The sequence below is a fragment of the Psittacula echo genome, assembly GCF_963264785.1.
Source record: "Psittacula echo genome assembly, chromosome: Z".
In the NCBI taxonomy this organism is placed as follows: Eukaryota; Metazoa; Chordata; class Aves; order Psittaciformes; family Psittacidae; genus Psittacula; species Psittacula echo.
This window is the reverse complement of record NC_137742.1, coordinates 104864187-104885226: the sequence shown is the minus strand read 5'-3', so window position 1 is coordinate 104885226 and position 21040 is coordinate 104864187. Positions and strand designations below refer to the sequence as shown.

General features: G+C 54.1%; 2 protein-coding genes across 6 annotated transcripts in view; one reads left to right on the top strand and one right to left on the bottom strand.

Moving 5' to 3' along the window:
* The first annotated feature begins 948 nt into the window (after positions 1–948).
* Positions 949–7321, top strand: PSMD7 (proteasome 26S subunit, non-ATPase 7). 2 transcript variants are annotated; one of them, XM_080637444.1, is made up of 7 exons: positions 957–1179; positions 2072–2163; positions 3486–3578; positions 4362–4459; positions 4764–4844; positions 6160–6251; positions 6837–7321. In XM_080637444.1, exons 1-7 carry the CDS (start codon positions 1106–1108, stop codon positions 7273–7275), a joined length of 969 nt encoding a protein of 322 aa, XP_080493570.1. In that variant the 5' UTR covers positions 957–1105; the 3' UTR covers positions 7276–7321. The 2 variants fall into 2 exon arrangements, with proteins under 2 accessions (XP_080493569.1, XP_080493570.1); XM_080637443.1 differs by having other exon boundaries at positions 949–2163.
* Positions 7322–8556: 1235 nt separating this feature from the next.
* The window catches only part of WWP2 (WW domain containing E3 ubiquitin protein ligase 2), a gene marked incomplete at its 5' end in the record, with an annotated part of 40977 nt that continues 28493 nt past the window's right edge, over positions 8557–21040 (bottom strand). For 3 of the 4 annotated variants that reach the window (XM_080637439.1, XM_080637441.1, XM_080637440.1), the window contains 14 exons: positions 8557–9688; positions 9915–9987; positions 10828–10924; positions 11500–11604; positions 11935–12055; positions 12625–12765; positions 12891–13024; positions 14025–14184; positions 15317–15405; positions 15500–15571; positions 15706–15784; positions 16081–16209; positions 16807–16888; positions 18558–18612. In XM_080637439.1, the coding sequence (XP_080493565.1) occupies positions 9589–9688; positions 9915–9987; positions 10828–10924; positions 11500–11604; positions 11935–12055; positions 12625–12765; positions 12891–13024; positions 14025–14184; positions 15317–15405; positions 15500–15571; positions 15706–15784; positions 16081–16209; positions 16807–16888; positions 18558–18612 (1437 nt within the window). In that variant the 3' untranslated portion in view covers positions 8557–9588. The remainder of the gene's footprint in view (positions 9689–9914; positions 9988–10827; positions 10925–11499; positions 11605–11934; positions 12056–12624; positions 12766–12890; positions 13025–14024; positions 14185–15316; positions 15406–15499; positions 15572–15705; positions 15785–16080; positions 16210–16806; positions 16889–18557; positions 18613–21040) is intronic. The other variant, XM_080637442.1, reaches the window with a different exon arrangement.

Here is a 21040-nt window from a genome sequence, read left to right as displayed (position 1 = left end):
TTGATTATGCCTACAAAACATATTAGCCTAACATAGTCCCCTTGGAAGAAAGCAAACACTGAAGTCATGAGGATTTCTGCCTATTTATATAGACTTTTATCACCATGGTACTGGGAACCCTGAAGTTACCTGAAGCTCTGGAACAAGAAGCAAGGTGGGGAAGTTTTCCCAGCCCAGGCTGCAACCACTCCTGAAGCTGCAGACACAGAAGCTGAGGCAGAGCACACAGCTAAGGACATCAGGATACCACCGGCAATATGGTATTAGCGCTTCCACTTTCAGTCAAGATGAGAATACAGCACCCCTGCATTTTAAACCTGCAGTTTAGTGGTAATGGTAAGATTGCAGCACCATTCTGAGGCTGCGCTCTCAGTTTTTAAAGGTCATGGTGGTTAGATGTTCCTGACAACTAGGAAAAGGCAAATGCCACGCTCTTTTCCAGAACAGCAGAGGAAGCCGGGGAAGGCTGGCCAGCTCCTGAAACCGCTTGCCCTGGAAGGATTATGGGCAAACGCTCTTGCTGGCCACTTAGGTGGGCAAGGGACCCGCTGGCTGTGTCCGAACGCGCTCCACGGCGCTACCCGCCTCCCTCCGACCCTGTCCCCTCAGCTCCTGCTCAGAGGCACCAGCCTCCGCAGCCGCCCCCCATCAGGCGGGGCCAGCCAAGGCGCTGCCGCAGCTCACGGGGCACAGCACCGCCGTGTGCCCGCCTCCCCGCGCCGTGTGCCCGCCTCCCCGCGCCGTGTGCCCGCCTCCCCGCGCCGTGTGCCCGCCTCCCCGCGCCGTGTGCCCGCCTCCCCGCGCCGTGTGCCCGCCCATCACCTCCGGGCGGAGTCGTCCGACTTCCCCAAGATGGTGCCGAGCTGCCGACGGCAGGGGACGCACCTTCCCAAGATGGCGACGGCGCCTCAGCCTCCTGCGACCTCTCCAAGATGGTGTCTTCCTGCCGAGGAGGACGACCTCTTAAAGATGGCGGCGGTGGCCCCGCCCCGGCGCGGGGCAGGCTGGGAGCGGGGCTGCGCGGCGGGGAGCGGGCCTGGTGCGAGAGGGAGGAAAGGCGGGCGGTCGGGCCGTGCTGGCGGCGGAGCGGGTCCGAGCGAACGCCATGCCGGAGCTGGCGGTGGACCGGGTGGTGGTGCACCCGCTGGTGCTCCTCAGCGTCGTCGATCACTTCAACAGGTAGGGCTGGCCGGGCGCGCGGCCCCGCCGCGGCGCTGAGTCACGGGCCGGGCTGGGCCGTGAGGGAAGCGGAGCGGCGGGCCCCGGAACGAGAACGAGCAGATCGCGGTGGGGAGGGACCCCGCGCTGTGAGAGGAGCGGAGCACCTGGGCCCTGAGACCGGCAGATCGCGGTGGGGTGGACCCCGCGCCGGGAGAGGAGCGGAGCATCCGGGCCCGGGCTGATCGCTCGGTGCCCAGGGCCGCGGTGCCTCCGCGGCGGCGGAAGCGCGGCCTGTGAGAGCGGCTGGTGTCTTCCGAGGGTACCGTGAGGGGCAGTCGGTGCCTTCCTCGGGCCCGCCGAAGGCACGGAAACAACGTCCCGATGCTGAAAACACGAGTAAGGGAGAAAGGGGGTTTGATCCTAAAAGCCGAGGCTCCCGAGCGGAAGATAAGTCATGGCCCTCTGAATACCTCGTGTGTAACTCGTGCATGATTTAACCTGACAAGCAGTTTTAACGTCAAAACCTAAAAATCTCACAAGGCGAACGAGCCTGCTCTTGCGAAAGCAAACTGTGGGTGCCACCGAGCAGTGTAAGCGCTTACTCACTTTTTTATAGTGCATTGTCCTGCGGAGAGGCTGCAGCGGTGTGATTTCAGGTCCTGACGCCCTCGTGAGCTCCGTCGGACCATGCAGTCCTCTTTCTGCATCGCTGGGTTGCAGGTGTTGATTCTGAGGGCACCAAGATGCCTTTTTCTGGATGTAAATTAACAATCAGTAATAAAACAGTCATAACGCCTCTTCTTTCCTTCCAACGTGTGTGCTATTCATGGGGCAAAGCAAGGGGTCCACTGTCACCTTCTTCCCTGAATCAGGCTTTTTGTTGTGGGAACTCACAGTCTTTTCCATTTAGAATAGGAAAAGTTGGAAATCAGAAGCGGGTCGTCGGTGTGCTGCTGGGCTCATGGCAGAAAAAAATACTAGATGTGTCCAACAGTTTTGCAGGTGAGTTTGGGTGTCCTACCCTTCCTCAAACCTACTGAATTATTTAAGAGCTGAATCACATTTGGGTTTTTATAAGCCACCCTGCGAGAGCACAGATTGTTCCCTCCATGTACGAATCAGCCTATATCTTTACAAAAATGCTTACTGCCGTCAAAAATATACCTATTCCGGCCAGTCTTGTGCTGCATCTTCCCTGTGCACTGTGGAATGTTTCGGGAGCGCGTGTAAACCTCTTTTAAAATGCTGATGGATGTTTTGCTGCATTGGGCTTGCTGACCTCTGGCAAGTGATCAGTTTCTCAATATGTCACGCAGAGATCAGAGTGCTCAGTGCTGATGTAGCTGTTATTTACTCCTTTAAAGATGTAATGTATATTTTCGCCTTGCTCCTTTTTCTCAGATTTCGTCCAATTAATTACTAGCTCTTTCCTTAAGTATATTGCTAATAGTGTTGAAATAGTTTCTTCTTAAATATTTATATGTGATAGTAAAAGTACTTCTTGAATGCATGGCTTTTGTTGACCCATTTGTGTTAGTTAAATCATTTCCTTCCCAGCGGGACTATCTGTGACAAAGCAAAATGATCTCAGTTTATGTATGCTGAGTTTCACAGTTTACATGGAGTTTTCTCCCAAGCGTGGACTCTTTTTTTTTTTTTTTTTTTTCCTTCAGCTTTAGGATGAGCTTTTTTCCATTACAGATGAAAAAGGGTTTTTTTCTATTTTTCACAGCCTTTCAACTATGGAGCTTTTACTATAATTGAAAATTAAAAGACTGAGGCCAGGCTTTGTTCTCAGAACTGAGCCTGTGTGCCCATATACATGCTGGTAAAATAACTAGCCATTTACTCAAGAGTAAATAGTCCTTACTTAAATGCCTTAGAGTGTTCTAGTAGTCTGTAAATGTGCTGATGACATGTTCTACACAGAAAATGAATTTTCCTTTTAAGTAGACTGCTGTTGATTGACAAGCTATAGAGTCTGCTGAGATACTCAGTTTATCATATCAAATATCTATGCACACTATTAAGTTACTTTGTATGTAGGAGTATTTCTCTCTGATGCTTGATTTTGTCCACCAAGGATAACTCTCAGAAGGCTTTGCATTTCCTTTTTCAGTTCTGAGCTGTTGGTAATGATGAGACAGACGTTGTGTTAGAGAACATGACAGGTTAGCTTGGGCAGCAATGTTGCACAACAGTTGAAACTGATTAAAATCCACTATCCTTTAGCAGCCAAAGATATCCCAACCCTCAGTCCTTCGGTAAGTATCTTCATTCTGGAAGTTGGATTCTTAGATACTGATATTTTGTTTTATTCCCAGTACCTTTTGATGAAGATGACAAGGATGATACTGTGTGGTTCCTAGACCATGACTATCTAGAGAACATGTACGGAATGTTTAAGAAGGTCAATGGTAAGTTGAGGTCTTCTTGCCATCAGGGGTACACTCCCAGTATCTTCAAAGGCTATGGGGAATTGAATTCATAGTAAGGTTGAGAGTTAATTGCTCACATAAGAAGCCACTCCATGCTAATTCCTTGCATGGCTTCACTTTCACTGATGGTTTTCCACTGGTTAATTTGTGCAGGTAGGCTTTTGTTTGTAATACATTAATTTATACCTCACTAGTTTTCCCAAGACTCCTGACAGCTTTGTATCTTCAGAATAACTCAGATTTCAAAATGCCATTATTTCTGAAGAATTTCAGAGCTTTATATCTAAAATCCATTCTCTAAAATCTATTCTGTACGGATGTGCTCTGAAGTTACAAAGTGTCTTTACCACTCAGTTTGAGCAGAGTGTTCAGTCATAACTTCAGTTCCTGTGAATTTTCTTAGTCCTGAGACCAATTGTCATTATCATGATACAATTTGCATTTCTAGAATTTTTGCATCTCTAGGTGTCAGTTTCAAGCTGTTGCATCCTGCTATCTTCAAAATTAATAACTCACATTAAATAGTCCAGTTCAGTTACAAACCTAGGAATGACGTTACGTATGTAGTTTAGTAAGCTATGATAGGTACAATTAGTAAACTGTTTGTCAGTACACATGTCATTGCCTTGCTTACTGGAATTTATTTCCGCCTACACATATCAGATTTTCACCCTTGGTTTGCTGATTTGATATGTGCCCAAATCTTTCTGCTATTGTCTTACCACACAGTTCTGATTTAGAATCCTTTCTGGTTTTGCTCAGCTAGAGAAAGAATAGTTGGTTGGTACCATACGGGCCCTAAGCTGCACAAGAATGACATTGCCATCAATGAACTGATGAAAAGATACTGTCCTAACTCTGTAAGTACAGCACTTCTTTCGTGGGGGGAGTGGGGTCCTCTCTCTCCCTAAATCTGGGAATCCTTGGCCCCAACTTTGTTACTGGTGATGCAGCATATTAAAGACCTAGTAGCTGCAAAAGTATTGAGGAACTCAGATCAGAGTCTTTTCAAAGAACTATAGATGTCTTTTCTCAGAGCCTGGAGTTTATGCCTCTGAGCAGCCAGCATACCATTGTTCTGGAATGAAGAGCTGACATGGGGATTTTTTTTTTCTGGTCTTTGAATGAAACCCAGCTTTCAGAAACGTTTGCTTTTTCCATCAGGTGTTGGTGATTATTGATGTGAAGCCAAAGGATCTGGGGCTGCCCACAGAAGCTTACATTTCAGTTGAAGAAGTTCACGATGTGAGTATTCAACACGTCTCTCTGTCTTCTCCTAGGAATTGGGTTTCTGTTAAAAGATGGCCTCTAAGATTGCCTTATTCTCTGAAAGATGTACATACCATGGCACAGTTGCCTTTGACATACAGGATGTTGCACTCACTAGTGAGGGCCTGTGACTTGCAGCCAAAATCTGCTGACATTAGAGGTTAAACCTCAGTCATGTCAAAAGCTTTCATCCACCAGTGCACTTGAAAGAAAAGCTCTGTGTTACCATTTGACCTGAGGAATTCGACAACTCCAGTGGTCCATGTGATTTAGATGCTTCTTACCCGTTTCTGATGTGTCCATGGCCATGAACAAAGTCACAGACTGGAGTGCTTTTAAGATGTCGCTCTGACACATCAGCCTGTTCACAGAAGTGCTTGGAGTAATTGTATGCTTACTCATTTGTGTACCTGGCAGTGCTGGGTAGGTCAGTCGGGCATGAGCAACACTCACTCATCACTTGCAGCACCATGCAGACAAACAACATACAGTAATAAGTCAGCTGTAGCTTTTCATCTGCAGGTTTTTTGATTTAAATTACATTCTGGATATATATAAGCAAGTTGGATCTTTTTTCCTTTCTGAAGCATTCTCAGGTATATAGCCTGTGAATCTTTTAAACATCTTTCTTAATATCTGGTGTGTAAGTTATACTTTGTATGAGATTGTTCCATACTGGTACTTTATTTTTTTTTCTGGAATTGTGTATGTTTCTAATTGGCTGACAGCAAACACCAGGATGACAAAAGGTATCCCAGAATGTAATAAGGTTGCATCAGGAAAGCAAATAGTTGTGATGTTTAGAGGTACCTTCCATTCTACCCACCAGTTCATAAACCAGCAAAATACATCAATTGAAAATTACACAGAGCACAGGAAAGAAGAAATTGCTAACAGCTCTGTACTTGCAGCAGTTGTTAACCCTCATTAAATCAAGAAAAATCCAACTAGAGCCTTTCCTCTGATTTCTTGTGAAGTCTGTGCTGGTTTCATTAATACAGTTTCTCATACTCTGTCTAAAATCAGTGTTTTTTTTAAAGGTATTGTGATTCACTTACACCCTTTTTCCCTGAGCTGTGTACTGCAGTCCCCTGAGGTGCTGTTTTGACACAATTTGTGCCACTGCCTCTTCCTGATCCTGTAAACAGGCATCAGTTAATCTGACAGGGTGTCATTGCATGAGCTGCCCCACCGGTCGCGTGGGGACGGACGCCTGTGCTGGCTGGTTCACACGCACCTTCATACCCGTGGCTCAGTCTGACCATATCTCCTCTATCCTTGTGCCCCAAAGGATGGCACTCCAACCTCCAAGACGTTTGAGCATGTGACGAGTGAGATTGGAGCAGAGGAGGCAGAGGAAGTTGGTGTTGAACACTTGCTACGGTAAGCACCTTTAACATTCAGGTGTTCTTAGCAGACTTGCATAGGACCATGATCCAATCTGTCAGGCACCTGAGTGCCAGCTTTTCCTTCAATGTGCTACTTAAATGTTACAGCGTATTTACTTAGCAGTCTTGCCTGCCATTTGCTCAGGGCTAGTGAAAAGTGTGACTGCCCACTGACAGGATGATAAAAACTACATGTTCGTGCGATCAAAGCTGCAGGATATCACATCATTTTTGAGGCTGAACGGGAACATTGCTCATGGCTCTGTAGCTCTCTGGACACAGAAGAGAGCAGTCACCCTCTGAGATACTGTTGTTTGTTTTTCTCACGCTCTCAACCAGTGCTACAAATATTACTCCAAAGAGAACATACACACACCACAGGATACATCAGTGATCTATTGAAGATATACTTTGTAACATACAGCTGCTTGTGGTCCTTCTTTGACTGGGCACATCCATTTCACTAGTGCTTCAAACTGGTTTGCTTTTTAAGCTGGAAAGAGCTCTTAATGGGCCCAGCTGCTAATGAGAATGCAAAGTAATACTCTAATGCTGATTCTTTCTGTGGTGGGTGTTTCAGGGATATCAAGGACACCACGGTGGGCACACTGTCCCAGCGGATCACAAATCAGGTCCATGGCTTGAAGGGACTGAACTCCAAGCTTCTGGACATCAGGAGCTACCTAGAGAAAGTAGCTATGGGCAAACTCCCCATCAATCACCAGATCATCTACCACCTCCAGGATGTCTTTAACCTGCTACCAGATGTCAACCTGCAAGAGTTTGTCAAGGCCTTTTATCTGAAGACCAATGACCAAATGGTGGTGGTTTACCTGGCTTCTCTCATCCGTTCTGTGGTTGCCCTGCACAACCTCATTAACAACAAGATTGCCAACAGGGATGCAGAGAAGAAAGAAGGACAGGAAAAAGAAGACAGTAAAAAGGAGAGAAAAGATGAAAAGGAGAAAGACAAGGAGAAGAGCGATGTCAAGAAAGAGGAGAAAAAGGAGAAAAAGTAAAATGTGTAGGTTTTTTATTTGTAAATTAAAAATCTTGTAAACTAAATCACTTTGGTGCTGGATTCCTGTCTCTTGGAGGGTCAGTGCTCTGCTTTCCTCTGCTCTGGTATCTGCTTTTTGTGCTCATCATGACATGGTTGGAGAGATTTTTCTCAAGCAGGCAGCCACAGGGAGGCCTCAGCACCCAGCCAGGGAAGGCAGAGAGCCAGGGGGAAATGTGTTTGGTTAGGGCAGCACTCTTCCTCCCCTGCATGGGCCACCAAAGCATTGAGGCCAACAGCTGAGGATTTCTACCAGGTGTTTTGTTATGCTTCAGATAAAGTCTGGTCTTACCCAGTACCAAGTCTTCACTCCTGGGTGAAAACCAGTTTGTTCACATGAATTCATTTTTGAGCTGAGCGGGAGGGGCCAAGTTCCAGAAGCACCACACGGTTACTAATGAAGGGGCTGCAGCTGGTTTTTAAGCTGTACCTTGTGCTGGGCTAGTATAATTTTAATTTTTTGCTGTCCTTTCTGTTTGGCCAGTGACAAGCCTGTCACTTGAAAAAGTAGTAGGTAAAAGCTGCACTCGTGCCTGGTGTGATGCTCTGCCTGGAGACATGGAGGGGAGAGGTGAGATCCTGCCACCACCCTGGCCAGGGCTGGAACAGCACTCAGGGCTCCAGGTGACCACAAGTGCTGCATCAGCAGACTGGTGCCAGGAGAGTGGAAAGTGCCAGCAGCAATGGAAGTATTCCTGCTGGGATGGGGCTGGCACTAGCAAGGATCACTCACAAAGTACAGGCTATTAAAAATAATCAAAATACAGCCCTCAGATAAACCCTCCAAATACACACAAAGAACGGATGAGCCAAGGCAGCTGCTGAAAAGCAAAGTCATGGCAAAATAACAGGATGCAGGTTGTCCCAGTGATAGGAACGGGTTTGTTTAGCTCTGCTTTAGTTCTCACTAAACACCACAAGCCTGCAGCTACTGGCCTCATGCACCCAATTCTGTTCCATTGGTGCTGCTCTCAGTTTCACACAGCGGTGCAGGGAGGAAGGCTCCAGCTCTGGCAAAAGACCCTGCAACCATTTTTAGCTGACTGAATTAGAAGCTGGATGAAGCCTGATCCTACTCCGCAGTGTGTGCATGGCAAAAATACTTCTGACATCACTAAGGAGCTCTGGGTGCCCATCACAGCCCAGACACCCCAGCGGTTGCACCAGGCTGTCCCCCCATGTAACGCACTGACAGGAACACACACCTCGGCAGCTGCTTTATCATTTATTGCACAAGAAATCGGTATGGCTGAGGCAGGATGGTGCAGTACAAAACTATTCAGTTACAAGTCAAAAGCTATTGCGGTGTCTTGTATCCACAGACTTCTTTTATGTACAGCTATGTACACCAACGCTCAAGTGGGTCCGTATCCCCTCGTGCACAGAAGGGACAGGGGGAAGCAGAGGTGGCAACCAGACAAGGGACAGAGGCCTGATCCTGCCCTCACCCACAGCTTCAGGAGCTCCTGCCACCAGCCAGCCGGTGACAGAGGAAACACAGGGAGTCTGGGGTGAACCCATAACCAAGTAATGGAAAGATGTGCCCCAACATGACCAGAGCCCCCAAGGCTTCCATGGAGCACCAGCTCCAAGCAATAAACCACCTAACTCGGGACACATACAATTGCAAAGGGGCCACATGCTTGCAAATCAAGCACATAACAGACATGTTGGTGGGCCCTGGCTTCGGGTGGTTTGGGTCTGACACTGGAAGGGGCCATCCTGGCCCCTGCACAGTGCAGCATCAACTGTGGTTCCCCATTACCTTTGCTCGGTGAAGGATAAAACTCAAAAGTGACCCAAGAGTCAGTTCAAGAACCATTTCCCCTCCTCACCTGCATCTACTACAAGGCCACGAAAAGGCAGAAAACACTTGGGACAAAAATAGCCTGTGCCAAAACCAGATCACATCTAACTGTGTCTGCAAGGGGGGATCAGAGAACCTCTGTGCACCTCATGTTGCCTGCCAAGCACTTTTCGCCCATCCCCTCTGTGCCAATCCCCATCCCTCGTGAGCTGAGCAGAACCAGAGAGGGGCAAGAGCTGTAAACACCTCTTGTCACCCCTCGAATTTCTTTGGGGAGGAAAACGTGGACCAGTTTCCCCCAGGGCTGCTTTAATACAGACTGCAGCCAAGAACAAGAGCAACAGCATATGCACATCCTGTGCACCATCCTGCGGAGAGGGCTTAGCGCCAAGCTCTGCGGGGAGCATCTCACGCCCAGCAGCACTCCAGGGCCCTCCCCAATCTGGGAAAGTACCAAAAGCTCCATCATTCCTGTCCAAACCCTTCTGTCTCCTCAATTGCATAAAGCAGCTTCTCCTTCAGTTGTTCGTAGCTTTTGTAGGGAGGGAGATCCAGACGGTTAAAGCTGGAGAGACAGCAGAGGCTGTGAGCAGCGCTGCAATCCCCATCCTCCTCCCCACAGCAGGATCCTTTCCCACCTCAGCCACACACAGCAGCCAGGAATGGCAGCTACACCCCGTGGGAACGCAGATGTAAGGGACAGATGGTGCCCAGGGCCCCACACAGCCTCGCAAAGGCTGCTTGTGGTTGTCCCCACATTCTCCTAACAGGGCTGAGGAGAAATGACTTACCATGTATGGCTCCGAGGCAGCCACGTCTCTTTGCCAACTTTATCGATGCAGAATTTCTGGGGCCCGTTGCTGCCTGTTAATTATGAGCACAGCAAATATCATTACATGACCAGAAGCTGAAAAAGAAAACCCTCCAATGCACTAGTAGCCAACTGAGCACCATCACACCCCTTTATGATCCTAGGAAGACATCAGGGATAAATCCATAGCAGGACCCATTGCTTGTTCTGACCCCTCTGCAGAGAGGATGTATAAGAAACAAGAAAGGCTTGTTGATGGCACAGAGAGGGAACAGCACAGCCTCCAAGCAGGATGGTTAAACAACAAGTGCTAAAACATACTTCTCCGTGGACCTGCAGGTCTGAACAGGTCCATCTGAGAGTTTTAAAGGACCTTGCTCAGGAAATCTGAGTCACTGAGGTCACTTTTGAACTGATTGTGAATGCTGGAGAAGTTCCAGGGGTCTGGAAAAGCCTTATTTGCCAGCAAGAATATACAAGTGGGTTAAGTTAGCTCGACACTAATTCCACGAAAGTAAGGGAAAGGCTGGTACAGGCCCCTGAAAGCAGCAAATTAAAGTATGAAAGCGGAATAATGCCACACTGTGGTTTTCTGGAAAGGGGTTTTCATCACACAGAAATCAAAACTAAATCGAAAAACAAATCTCATTCAAAATGGGATTATAAACTGGACCAACAAAGTTAACTGTGGCGGCACGGTTCATGGCGAAGGAATGTGTCTGGTAACAGCACTCCACCAGATGCAATCACCACGCTCAGATGTCACAGCCGCTTCACTGCTTGCGGCTGCCTCGCACTCTGTGATGGACACACGGACACCCAAGTCTCACCATCAGCCCCTGCACCCGGCCATAGCCCCTGCTCAGCTCCCTGGGAGCCCCAGGCACACGCACCGATGAGCTCCGCAAACCCCCCGACAGGCAGGCGGCACGTCCCCGTCACAAACTGCAACAGCCGGATCCTCTTCTCGTTGTCCATCTCTTTAACCACCTACAACAAGGACACAGCAGAAGAATGGGATCCCTGTCACCCCAACGCCTGCAGCTCAGCCAGGCATGGGGCACCATCCTGCACCATGGCTCCCACCATGAATACCCCATGCCTGCAATACAGCCCAGGGCAGTCCAGCCCTCACCTCCATCCTGCATCCTCAGGGAGGAGTGCATCCCAAAGGGCCTGCAAGGAGCAGCTCTGCTCAGCTTTGTACTCCTTCAGAGCCATTTCCAACCCACTTCTTTCCTGGCCAGCACAGAGCAGCACCACCCAAACCAGCACAGCTCTATTACATGTCATCCCCTTCTGTCACCCTGCCCAAGAACAGCAGCTATTGCTAGAAGCACGCTGACCACTAAGTGCTGCCTGCTGTCCTCAGCATCAGCGCTGGGGCCTCTGCCAGCCACAGCCAAATGCTTCTTACTGAACACGTGCTCGCGGTTGTATTTCGTTCTTCCTGACAGCCTGAGAAGCTGCCCGCCCCAACCCAGCCCTGCCTGCGCAGGCCATGGGCAAAGGATGATCCCAGGGCTCTGGAGAGGGTCACAGATGCTGCTGGCACTGGGACTCACCTGCCAGAACCACTGGATCTGTTTGCTGTTCTTGGTGTAGTGCCGGTAGATGGTATTCTTCTGCCAGTCATTCATGTCTATCTCCTGCATGCCGCACAGCATCAGCTGGGGACAGGGGACAGTCAGCAGCGGATAGAACCAGGGCCTTCCACCCACCCTTCAGAGCACTGACTCTTCTACTGCCAGGCTTCCTAAGGCAGAGGCTCCAACACTAGGCAACAGAGCTGTCTGGAGGAATTCCTTGCCTCTAACAAGATGTTTTCTTGCTAACGGACCCAACGAGCCATCCCACAGACCCAACCACCTCCCCATCAGCAGAGCTGAGTGGCAGAGCCTGTGAATGGAGCCCATCACCGCATGCCATTCCCAGGCAGCCTGCAGCTGGGAAGCACCGGAACCTCCATGTCCCCATCCCAGCAAAAGGCACCAGTTCACCTCCAGCTCCTTCTCGTCGAAGTACCGCAGCCACTCCAGTGGCACCACCTCATTGAAGCCATCCAGGAAAGCCTTGGTCTGCTCCTCCACACCCCGTGTGAACCTCCAGTCCGTGAGCAGCCTGGGGAGGCAGACAGGGGTCGGCAGGCAGCCAGCACTGCTGGCGCGGCACAGGAACCATCACCATTCCTCCTACCAGCAGGGAGGGCCCTGGACCCACAGGGGTGCGTGGGGACGGGGAGAGGGGCTCCTGCAGATCACCAGGGTTTCCCACTAGTGGGCTTCTCTCTCTGCCTCTGATGAGCAGGAGCCCTGAACACAAACCAGCAGCCTTCAGGAGACTGAGGGGCGCAACCCACGTCCCTTGGCTGGAGCCTAACATCAGCAGGAGGACGTGGCCCTGGCAGCCCCCAGCCAGCCCAGCAGCAGCCAGGCAGGGTGAGCAGCCACGGGACAGGGAGAGAAGTCTCACCCTCTCTCCCCTCTCCTCTTTCCTGAAAGTACTGGCAACTGCCCAGCCAGCAGCAAGCCAGACCGCAGCGGAGCTCGGCCGACTGCGCCAGCCCATACTTGTCACAGGCCACGTAGCCCAGGGAGGCAGCCACGTCCCGAGCCCCATGTTCCCACCCCAGAACTGCGCTGCAGCCAGCGAGGGTAGGGCTTGTCAAGGGCCTCGGCATGGCCACTCACATAATGTACTCCTCCTTGTTCTCCTCAGTCACCCGGATGCTCTCACCACCCTCCTTCAGCTCATGGGTGGTCACCTTACCCAGGATCTCCATGTCCTGGATGAAGTACAGCTCCAGGCCACACTCTTCCAGGCTGTTCTCCCTGTAGGAGAATACCGGATGTGATTTCTGATGGAGGCACTGGGCAGCAGTGAGAGGCCACGGGGAGGAGCACAGCCTCCCCACAGCCCAACACAGCAGGGCCAGGAGGGAGCGCGAGGTACCCACTTTGTCCAGACAATGGAGTTGTAGAACTCAGGGTCGATGGATTCCAGATCCTTCAGTGTGGGACGCTTGTTCAGCATCCGCTTGTAGAAGGGCAGCGTGAAGCCGGTATCGATGAACTTCCCATGATACAGCGCCTGCGATGGGAAAGCGACACCAGATCACGGGGAATGCCAGGACAGACTCGTGGGGCAAGATGATGCTCCACCACTGCAGCAGCCACAGAGCAAAACGGAATCGCTCCGGGATCCCAGAGCTGCCGCACTCACTTCTAGCTGGCAAACGCCATGGGGGGCGCAGGCTCCCCCCAGGGCTGCAGCATGGCCTGGTGCTCGCAGCCCCTCTTCCCTCCCCACCATGAATTCCACCGTGTCTCCTTCTCCCCTCACAGCTCTATTAAGAGCACTTGTTTAAACAGAGCTGTGCTGCGGCTTCCCTGAATCCCTGGCTTCCAGGAGCCCCAAGGCAAAGGCAGCCAAAAATAATGCAGACGCTTGTCTAGAACAGCCCAGCAGTGAGTAATAGTCTGGGGTTTTATTGGTATCCTGCAAGGCACAGGGCAGGGCAGAGCAGGGTCCAGAGCAGCTCACAGCCACCTCCAATGCACACCTCGCAGGGCTGCAGGCGAGGGACCCCTCCCCACACTCAGGAAGCTGCTGACAGCCCCCCTGACAGCCCAGGGCAGAGAAACCCACAGCACCTTGGCCTTGGGGAACACAGCACGAACAAGATGAGTCGCTCTGGGGCCTGCACAGCTGGAAAATCTCACACTGCTGGGGCTAATAATAGTGCCTGGAGCTGCAGACCCAACAGCACCTGGGGTGGCAGCCAGAGACATGGAGCCATCCCTGCACCGCCCCTGGGAAACCAGGTCCCCTCTGGCCCTGCAGCCATTCCTTGGATTTAAAACACACCACACGCAGCCTCCCCACTGCTCCCCCTCCGTGGACCGCCTCCCACAGACCCACACCTGAGCAAGAAGGGGCTTAAGGAGGGCAACAACACCCAGCTGAGCACAGCCATGGCAGGCAGAGCTGCCCCACTGACCACCCCACCCCCTGCAAGGCCCCCGCTCCGTGGGGGCATGCGAATGAAGCATCTTGTACCCCATTCCCTCCCCAGCCCCTGGGCTCTTACCATGGCGATGAAGCGGCCAATGAAGCGGAAGTAGGTGAGGTGGTCGGGGTTGATGGAGGAGGCAGGGTTGATCTGCAGGCAGTAGTTGTTCTTGCCAGCATACTCGAAGAGGCAGTACATGGGGTTGAGCACCTCATGGGACAGGAGGAAGAACCACTCCCTGGGGCAAGAGGAAGGAGGAACACAGTGAGGAGCGGCTCGAGGAGCCAGGGGCTGTGCCCCAGTGGCTCCACAGCACAGCTCGCACAAACCAGGTCCCTATCTCCACAGGGTGCCGCTGCAAGTATAGGACACTAGTGTGACTTGGTGAGGGTCTCCTCCACCCCAGGGGTGCTCTGTCTGGTTTGTGAAGTGCTTCTGGAGACACCAGCAACAAACATCCCCATTTGCCAGAGGCCCCACTTGGAGAACCAGCAGGCACCACGCGGCTCAGTCCCACCCAGGCTGTTGCACACGTACACACATGCTGCTGTGCACACCCCCCACCCCAAGTCTGCTCACACAGGCTCCCCCCGGGAGCTCCATCCCAAGCTCAAAGCAGCGCTGGATGGGAACTGTCCTGGCTCTGCTCCCCCGGCTGTGCAGGGAGACGGGAGTCCTCAGATGCAGAGGCAGCCCCAGCATCCTGTCCGTGGTTCTACCCTGTGGTAGAACAGCATGACGTAACCTACCATAGGGTAAAACCACTGGCAGGACACAGAGAGGTGGAGAGCAGGAGCCCCTGCACCAGAGCCGGGGGCAGCAGCTCCACAAAGGAGGAGCGGGTAAGAGCACAGCAGCCAAGTGGTGGAACAGCAGCAGGCAGGGAAGCAACAGCCCAGCACCAAGGCAGACACCCCAAGTGAGCCAGTGGGGCCTCATGGGGGCACAGGACCCCCCTACAGCTGAGACACAGCCTGTGCTCTGTGGTAACACCACCCTCGGGGTAGGCACTATGCCTGGCACACACCAACTGTCCCAGGGAACACCAGGGCCTGTTGGCTGTGGGGAGAAGAGGCTGCTTCACCCATCACCTCCTGTCCCGGGGCAGCAGGAGAGCTCACGCTGGGTTCTCCAGCCCTCTCTGTGCCAGGGACAGGCCGGTGCAATGCCTTCAGGGTGTCCCACCATTCCTAAAACTCACACTGTTTCCCACTGGAACACCCTTGGGCTCCTCTGCCCAAGCAGGTGCTGCACAAAGGCTGGGGACCTGGGGCAGCTGTCAGACAGACTCCAGTGCCTGCACTGCCCTTAGGGCTCCACACCACAGTACTATCCAGCAGCAGGTACATGGTCCAACACCCGGTGCTCACCTGGCGATGCCACCATAGTCCAGGCCTTCCTCTCCCCGCATAATGATGTACAGGCGGCGCCGCAGGTCGTAGGGCTTCATGTTCATGATCTGGGGAGGAGCAAGGGGAATTGTCACCAGTGGCTGGTGCAAGGGCTGGCTGCACACCTCCACTGTAGGAGCTGCAGCCTTGGCACCTCCTCACCTGCTGGAAGGAGTCCTCAAAGAGCGTCTGCCGGGAAACGCTGATCTTCACATGGCTGGGCAACGCGTTCGACTGCAAGCAAGGCAGAGACATGAGGCTTTGTGGCAGCTGGCACAGCAGCTCCTCTCACCCACAGGGTCAGGGATACACGCACCCATCAGCACAGCAGCCCTGAGCTGGCAGGGCCCTCTGGCCACCCTACTCACATGGCACAGGAAGCGGAACTGGTGGTACTTCCAGCGAAAGCTCCGGTCATACGCTCCAGGGGAGCCACCCTGCTTGCTCCTGCAAAAGCAGCACAGGCCTTGCCTCAGCATCCCTGATTGCCCTGGTGTGAACTGCCTGGTCCCAGCAGCCTCATGGCCTGCCGAGCAGGAGGAAAATCTCTGGGATACAGCTCTCTTCTATCAGAGCCAAACACAAGCCTCTAAACCCACTGCTCGGTGTCTGTGCAACAAAGCTGACCCACTTCCCCCACTCTCTGTCACGACCACAGGAAGGCACAAGCTGCGAGCAGGCAGCCCCAGCTCCCAGTGTGCAGCCTGGCTGCAGGACAAGGGGCTCAGTCCATAAGCACTTACCCAGACTCGAATCCCGGGCGCGGGTCCTTGAAGGTCGTGGTGCGAGTGTTGTGGTCCACGAAGTAGCGCACACCCTCGTTTGTGTACTTCATCTCCCAGCCGGGCGGCAGTGGCGGCTCCTGGATCATCCTGATGACAAGGGAAGGTCACCAGGCAGACACCTCACCCTGAACTACAGCCCCTGTCATATTACAGCCTGTGGGGATCACCTTCAACTTGCAGCTCAGCTCTGTGCCAGGCAAAGGAAGGATTCACGGTATGGGATTAGCAAGCACCCACCTGCACCCCAAGCCAGGAGCCCAGCCTGGGCTGCACTTTTGGCCATAGCTACAGCTTCACCCTCTGTCTGCAGGACAGGCGGCCTGGGCCAGGTCTCTGGGAACCAGAACCCAGACCTCTCAGGAGCCCAAGGAGAGCCCTGCAGGAAGGCAACAGGGCAAGGAGAAAGCACTTCTTTCTGCCCAGTCTTCCCTGTGACTTCCTCATGTCTGCCCTCAGCTCCCGAAAGCTGGAGAGCTGCCCCACAATGCCAAGGATTGCAGCATCTCACCCTCAGGAGCTCCAGCACTGCCTGCGTGCTGCCTGTAGTTCTTGGTGCTTATGGTTCCCCGGCATCACAGCCTGCTCAGACCCCCAGCATGAACAGATCTCAGCTCCTAAACAGCCCGTTGCATGGAACTTCTAAAACCACAAGCATCCTTCCTGCTCTCCCCCCAGGCTGCCTACCCCTGTGTGCGAGGGTCTTCCCACTGGGTGGTCCGTGTGTTGTGGTTCACGTAATACACTCGCCCATTGTCCTGTCTCTTCTCTACAAGAAAAAGAAGAGGAAGCATTAGCTGGAGCAGCCTGGCCAGTGCCGACGCACAGTCCCAGCAACAGTCCTCCCCTTCCCAGCTCAGAGACGTTTGTCAGCTCCTCCATCCACCCCCCGCCAGCACTGCCCTGGCTCACCTGGAGAAGGCAGAATAAAGCCCCTGCATTTCTTCTACATGCACAAGGTGCTGCATGTAGGCTCCAGAGAATTCCAGTAAGCAGAAGGTGCCATGGCAAAGGCCAGCCCTGACAATGCACTGCCGGGCTGGCACAAGAGCCGTGCTCAGCCGTGCACCCCACTGGGCAGGGAACACACGTACCCTCCTTCAGACACACAGTGCTCTGCAAGCCCACATCCCTCCCTGTGGATCTGCAGATGCTTCCCCAAATGCATCCCATCTCCCTGCATGGCCATGCTGAACACTCAGAATAGCAAAAGCCTCCCAGCCATGGCTGAGCACCCACTGATGGTCCTGCACCCACGACGCCAGCCCCTCTCATTCCACCTGCACGCCCAAAAACCCTGCTCTGCCTCTCACCCCTGCGCCTGCCTGCGGCATCCCCTCAGCCTGTGCGCCCCACACAACACACACCTCCTCCTCCTCCATGTGCCTGCGTCACTCCTCGCACACAACGGCCCTGCTCCATGCCACCCGGGACGCTCTGCACGCACGCTGTCACCCCCCAGTCACCAGGCCCCCATCGCTCCACAGCACTCGCAGACAGCGGGAGCAGCTCCGGGAGACCTCATGTACAGTGACTGGGACTGCATCCATCCTGGGACCTCATCTCCATGCTGGGGATCCCCACCCCAAGGTGCTCATCCCCATGCAGAGCTGTGCCTCCCCTCAGTCTGCTCAGCCTACACCAGCGATGGGGTCCCTCTCATTGACAATGCAGGAGGTGGACCACCCAGCACAGCAGCAAAGGCTCCAGCACCATTCTGATACAAACCATGCCTTTGGAGACCCCTTTAGCAGCCTTGAGCCCTCTGTCCTCCTGTAAGCTCCCACAGCTTTAATCCTTCTCCTGTCCTCCCTGCCTGGCACAGCACAGCTCATCTGTACCCATGAGCATCCCAGCCTGCCCTCTCCAGGAATGCTCTCACCATGGAAGGGGGTTGCTCTTTCCTGGGAATGGCACAGGGACCTTTCAAAATTTCCCAGCACATGATGCTTGGCCCAGGGGGGCAGGACAGCAGCCCAGCTCCAGCCAGATCCCAGCCCCACTGTGGACTGAGGCAGAGCACCCCAGAAGGCACACACAGCAGCAGGATGGATCCCTGCTCAACAGAGGAGGGGTCTGGGGATGAGCAAGGAATTGGATTCCCAACCTCTCCCCTCATCCGAAGAACAACCACAAGCAGTTCTGCATTCAGCAGCTGAAAGAGGCTGGGAACTCCTCCAGGAGAAGGGGGAAAAAAAGCTGGATTTCAAATCAGATTTTGTGCTAATCACAGGCAGACTCAGCCCCACATGCACCAGAGCACAGGGAACACTGGCTCCCCAGTCACCATTCCCATTCACACCACGAATGGGAACGCAGGAGCTGCTGACAGCACTACCCTGTGCTCCCAGGGTCCTGCTCTGGGTGACAGAGGAGCATCCTCATCGGGGCTGTGTGGCAAGCATGGCAGCAGGCAGGTGAGGTGGCTCAGTACTTACCCCAGCCAGGAGGAAGAGGACCGAGCGGATCATTGTCAGGCGGAGCACCGGATGACTAGAGACAACAGAGAGGGCAAGAACACAAAATAAACCCAGGGCAGGACACCGGGCAGAGCGGAACGCAGCGGTGAGCTGAGCTGCCCGGCTCCACTCACCTCCCCTTGGCCTGCAGCTCCCACAGAACTAAAAAAAAAGCCACCTGCACCATCAAGGGGGGGTGGGGGGGTGGGGGGCAAAGAGTTAAAAAAAAATAAATAAATAAATGAAAAAACCAAAAGCACAAATTAAACAGAGGCCGGGGCAGCCAAGGGGGCAGCAGGGCAGCGGCTGCGCCGCACGGAGGGGAGCGGGACAGCGGAGCGCGGTCCAGATGTGCGCGGCTGCTCGGCTCCCGCCGGCTGTCCCCAGCAGATTCACCTCCAGCCTCCTCCAAGAACCACACACAAGAGGGGAAAAAATATCGCAGGCCTTTCCAATGAAATCATTCCCACAAGCCCAGTCCACGCCCAGCGCTTCCTGGCGGGCCCGCGGCCCCCTCCTCCCGGGCAGGGCGCGGAGCGCGGGATGCCCTCGCACTGAGGCCACATTCATCCCACGCAGACGGGCGGCTCCGCGCCCCGCTGCCCCCCCGCGCAGGTTGGGGGCCACGCACAAAGCACCTTTCTTCTGCCCCGGGGCGGGCAGAGCCGGCGGCCGTCACCCAGCCTGAACCAGGGGATGCCCCGGGACACGGGGAGCAGGCTGGAGCGCTTGCCCCGCGCCAGAGCCCCCCGGCCCAGCTCCAGTGGAGGTCCCTGGGGATGGAGGTGCAGCCCCGACAGTCGGGGTCCAGGGAGCAGGAGGCCTGCGAGGCTGTTAACAGTTAAATAAGGAACGCATTGTTACCAATAAGGCATTTTAACTGCACCTCCTGAAACCTAGCTGCTGGAGAGGGGCTGCGTCCCAGCCTCAGCGCCGGGCTGGGGATGGGAGGCAGTCTGGGCTTAGGAAATGCCAGGGCCCCCCACTCCGAGACAAGGCACCAGCACTCGGGGCACCCCTGGCAGCCTAACACCCCGGGGTGTCCTGGGGGATGAGAGGGATGGGGGTGGCCCAGTCCGTGCCTCTCCAAGGTCTCTTGTACCCTACCCCATATGCCAGGACCCGGCACAGGAGGCACTGCCCCGGCACGGTGTGTCTGGGACTTGGGCAGTGTCCACTCTCTCCCTGCCCAGACAGGGTGGCCAGAGCCACAGCTGAGCCATGTCCAGAAGTACCACCTCACTGTGACCTAAACCCAGCTAATTAAAATTAACAGAGCAGGGACATGAGCCTGGGGCAGAGGTCTGGGGATCCAGCCCTCCTGCAGCTCTCCACAGCCCACGAGAACAACCTGGCCTCTTGGTGCCAGGAAGACTGCTCAGTGCAAGATACGCTGCATGCAGGCACAGCCTGGGGAGCCCTGTGTCACCGAGTGGTCCCTGGCTGCACCCCGGCCCCTAAGCCATGGGTTGCCTCAGGGGGCTGAGTGGAGAACGCTCTGCTTCGCCCAGGGCTGCAGCACTGCTCGTCCATCACCTCCCCACCTTCCTCTCCCAGCAAGGAGGGCAAGTGGATGCTGGAGACTGAAGGGAAAGGCAATGCGGAAAGCCCCTTGGGGAAGGAGGCAAAGCTGGAGCCATCACCACTGGTGGATTGTACAAGAAGTACAATCGTTCCATCAGGCTAAATTTGGAGCACGAGTCCCTCCCTTTGCTCTCCATGGAGCCTGGCCAGAGCGAGTTGCACAGCACTGGAGCAGCTCCAAGGCTGGCACTGGTGGAAATGGGAGTAAGCGACAGACCCGAGCCCTGTTCAGCCTCCAGTGTAAGCCCCTCCATGCTGAGGGGCACAGGCTGGCAGTGGGCAGCAGAGGTGTTGCAGTCCTGCTCCCACTGCCAGGCTGGGAAGGGCTGTGAGCTGTCCAGAGACAGGCAGGGGGAGGAGAGGGGCAGAGCAGCCTCTTGCACCCCTGGGAGGAGCCCCAGTTGTGTCTCAAGCAGAACGGACTTTGCACAACTGCTCTGGCTGCCCCCTTTCCCAAAGAGCACCCAGGTTCCTCATGGGAGCACACTGCTCACAGCAGCGCTGCTGGGACACGGCAGCCTCCTGGCTTCCTCCTAGATGAGCTAAACATCGAGGAGAAGCTGGTCACTCTGCTCTGCCTACCTTCACCCCACACCAGCCCTGCCAGACCTCTGCGTCCTGGCAAGGGCCATGTTTTTCACCCGGGTGGCAACAGACAGCACTAGGACATCACTACGCTGGGAGGTGGAAAGGCTCCAGCTTGGCTCTTTCCCAAGCATTGCTCCCTGCAACACGATGGCCACGAGCCCCGTGCTGGTTATCAGAGCGTGCTCACCACCACTGGAAGCCAGGTCCCAGCTCCAGTAGCAAAGGCAAGGCCAGGACAAGACGGGTCCTTGCCCACAAATTACTGCCCTACTGCCCTGCAGGGCTGTTGA

Coding starts and splice junctions, on each gene's coding strand:
- PSMD7 (XM_080637443.1), top strand. CDS start 1,905: ATGCCTTTTTCTGGATGTAAATTAACAATCAGTAATAAAACAGTCATA. Junction 3,579..4,361: donor AATGTTTAAGAAGGTCAATG/GTAAGTTGAGGT, acceptor GGTTTTGCTCAG/CTAGAGAAAGAATAGTTGGT. Junction 6,252..6,836: donor GGTGTTGAACACTTGCTACG/GTAAGCACCTTT, acceptor TGGGTGTTTCAG/GGATATCAAGGACACCACGG.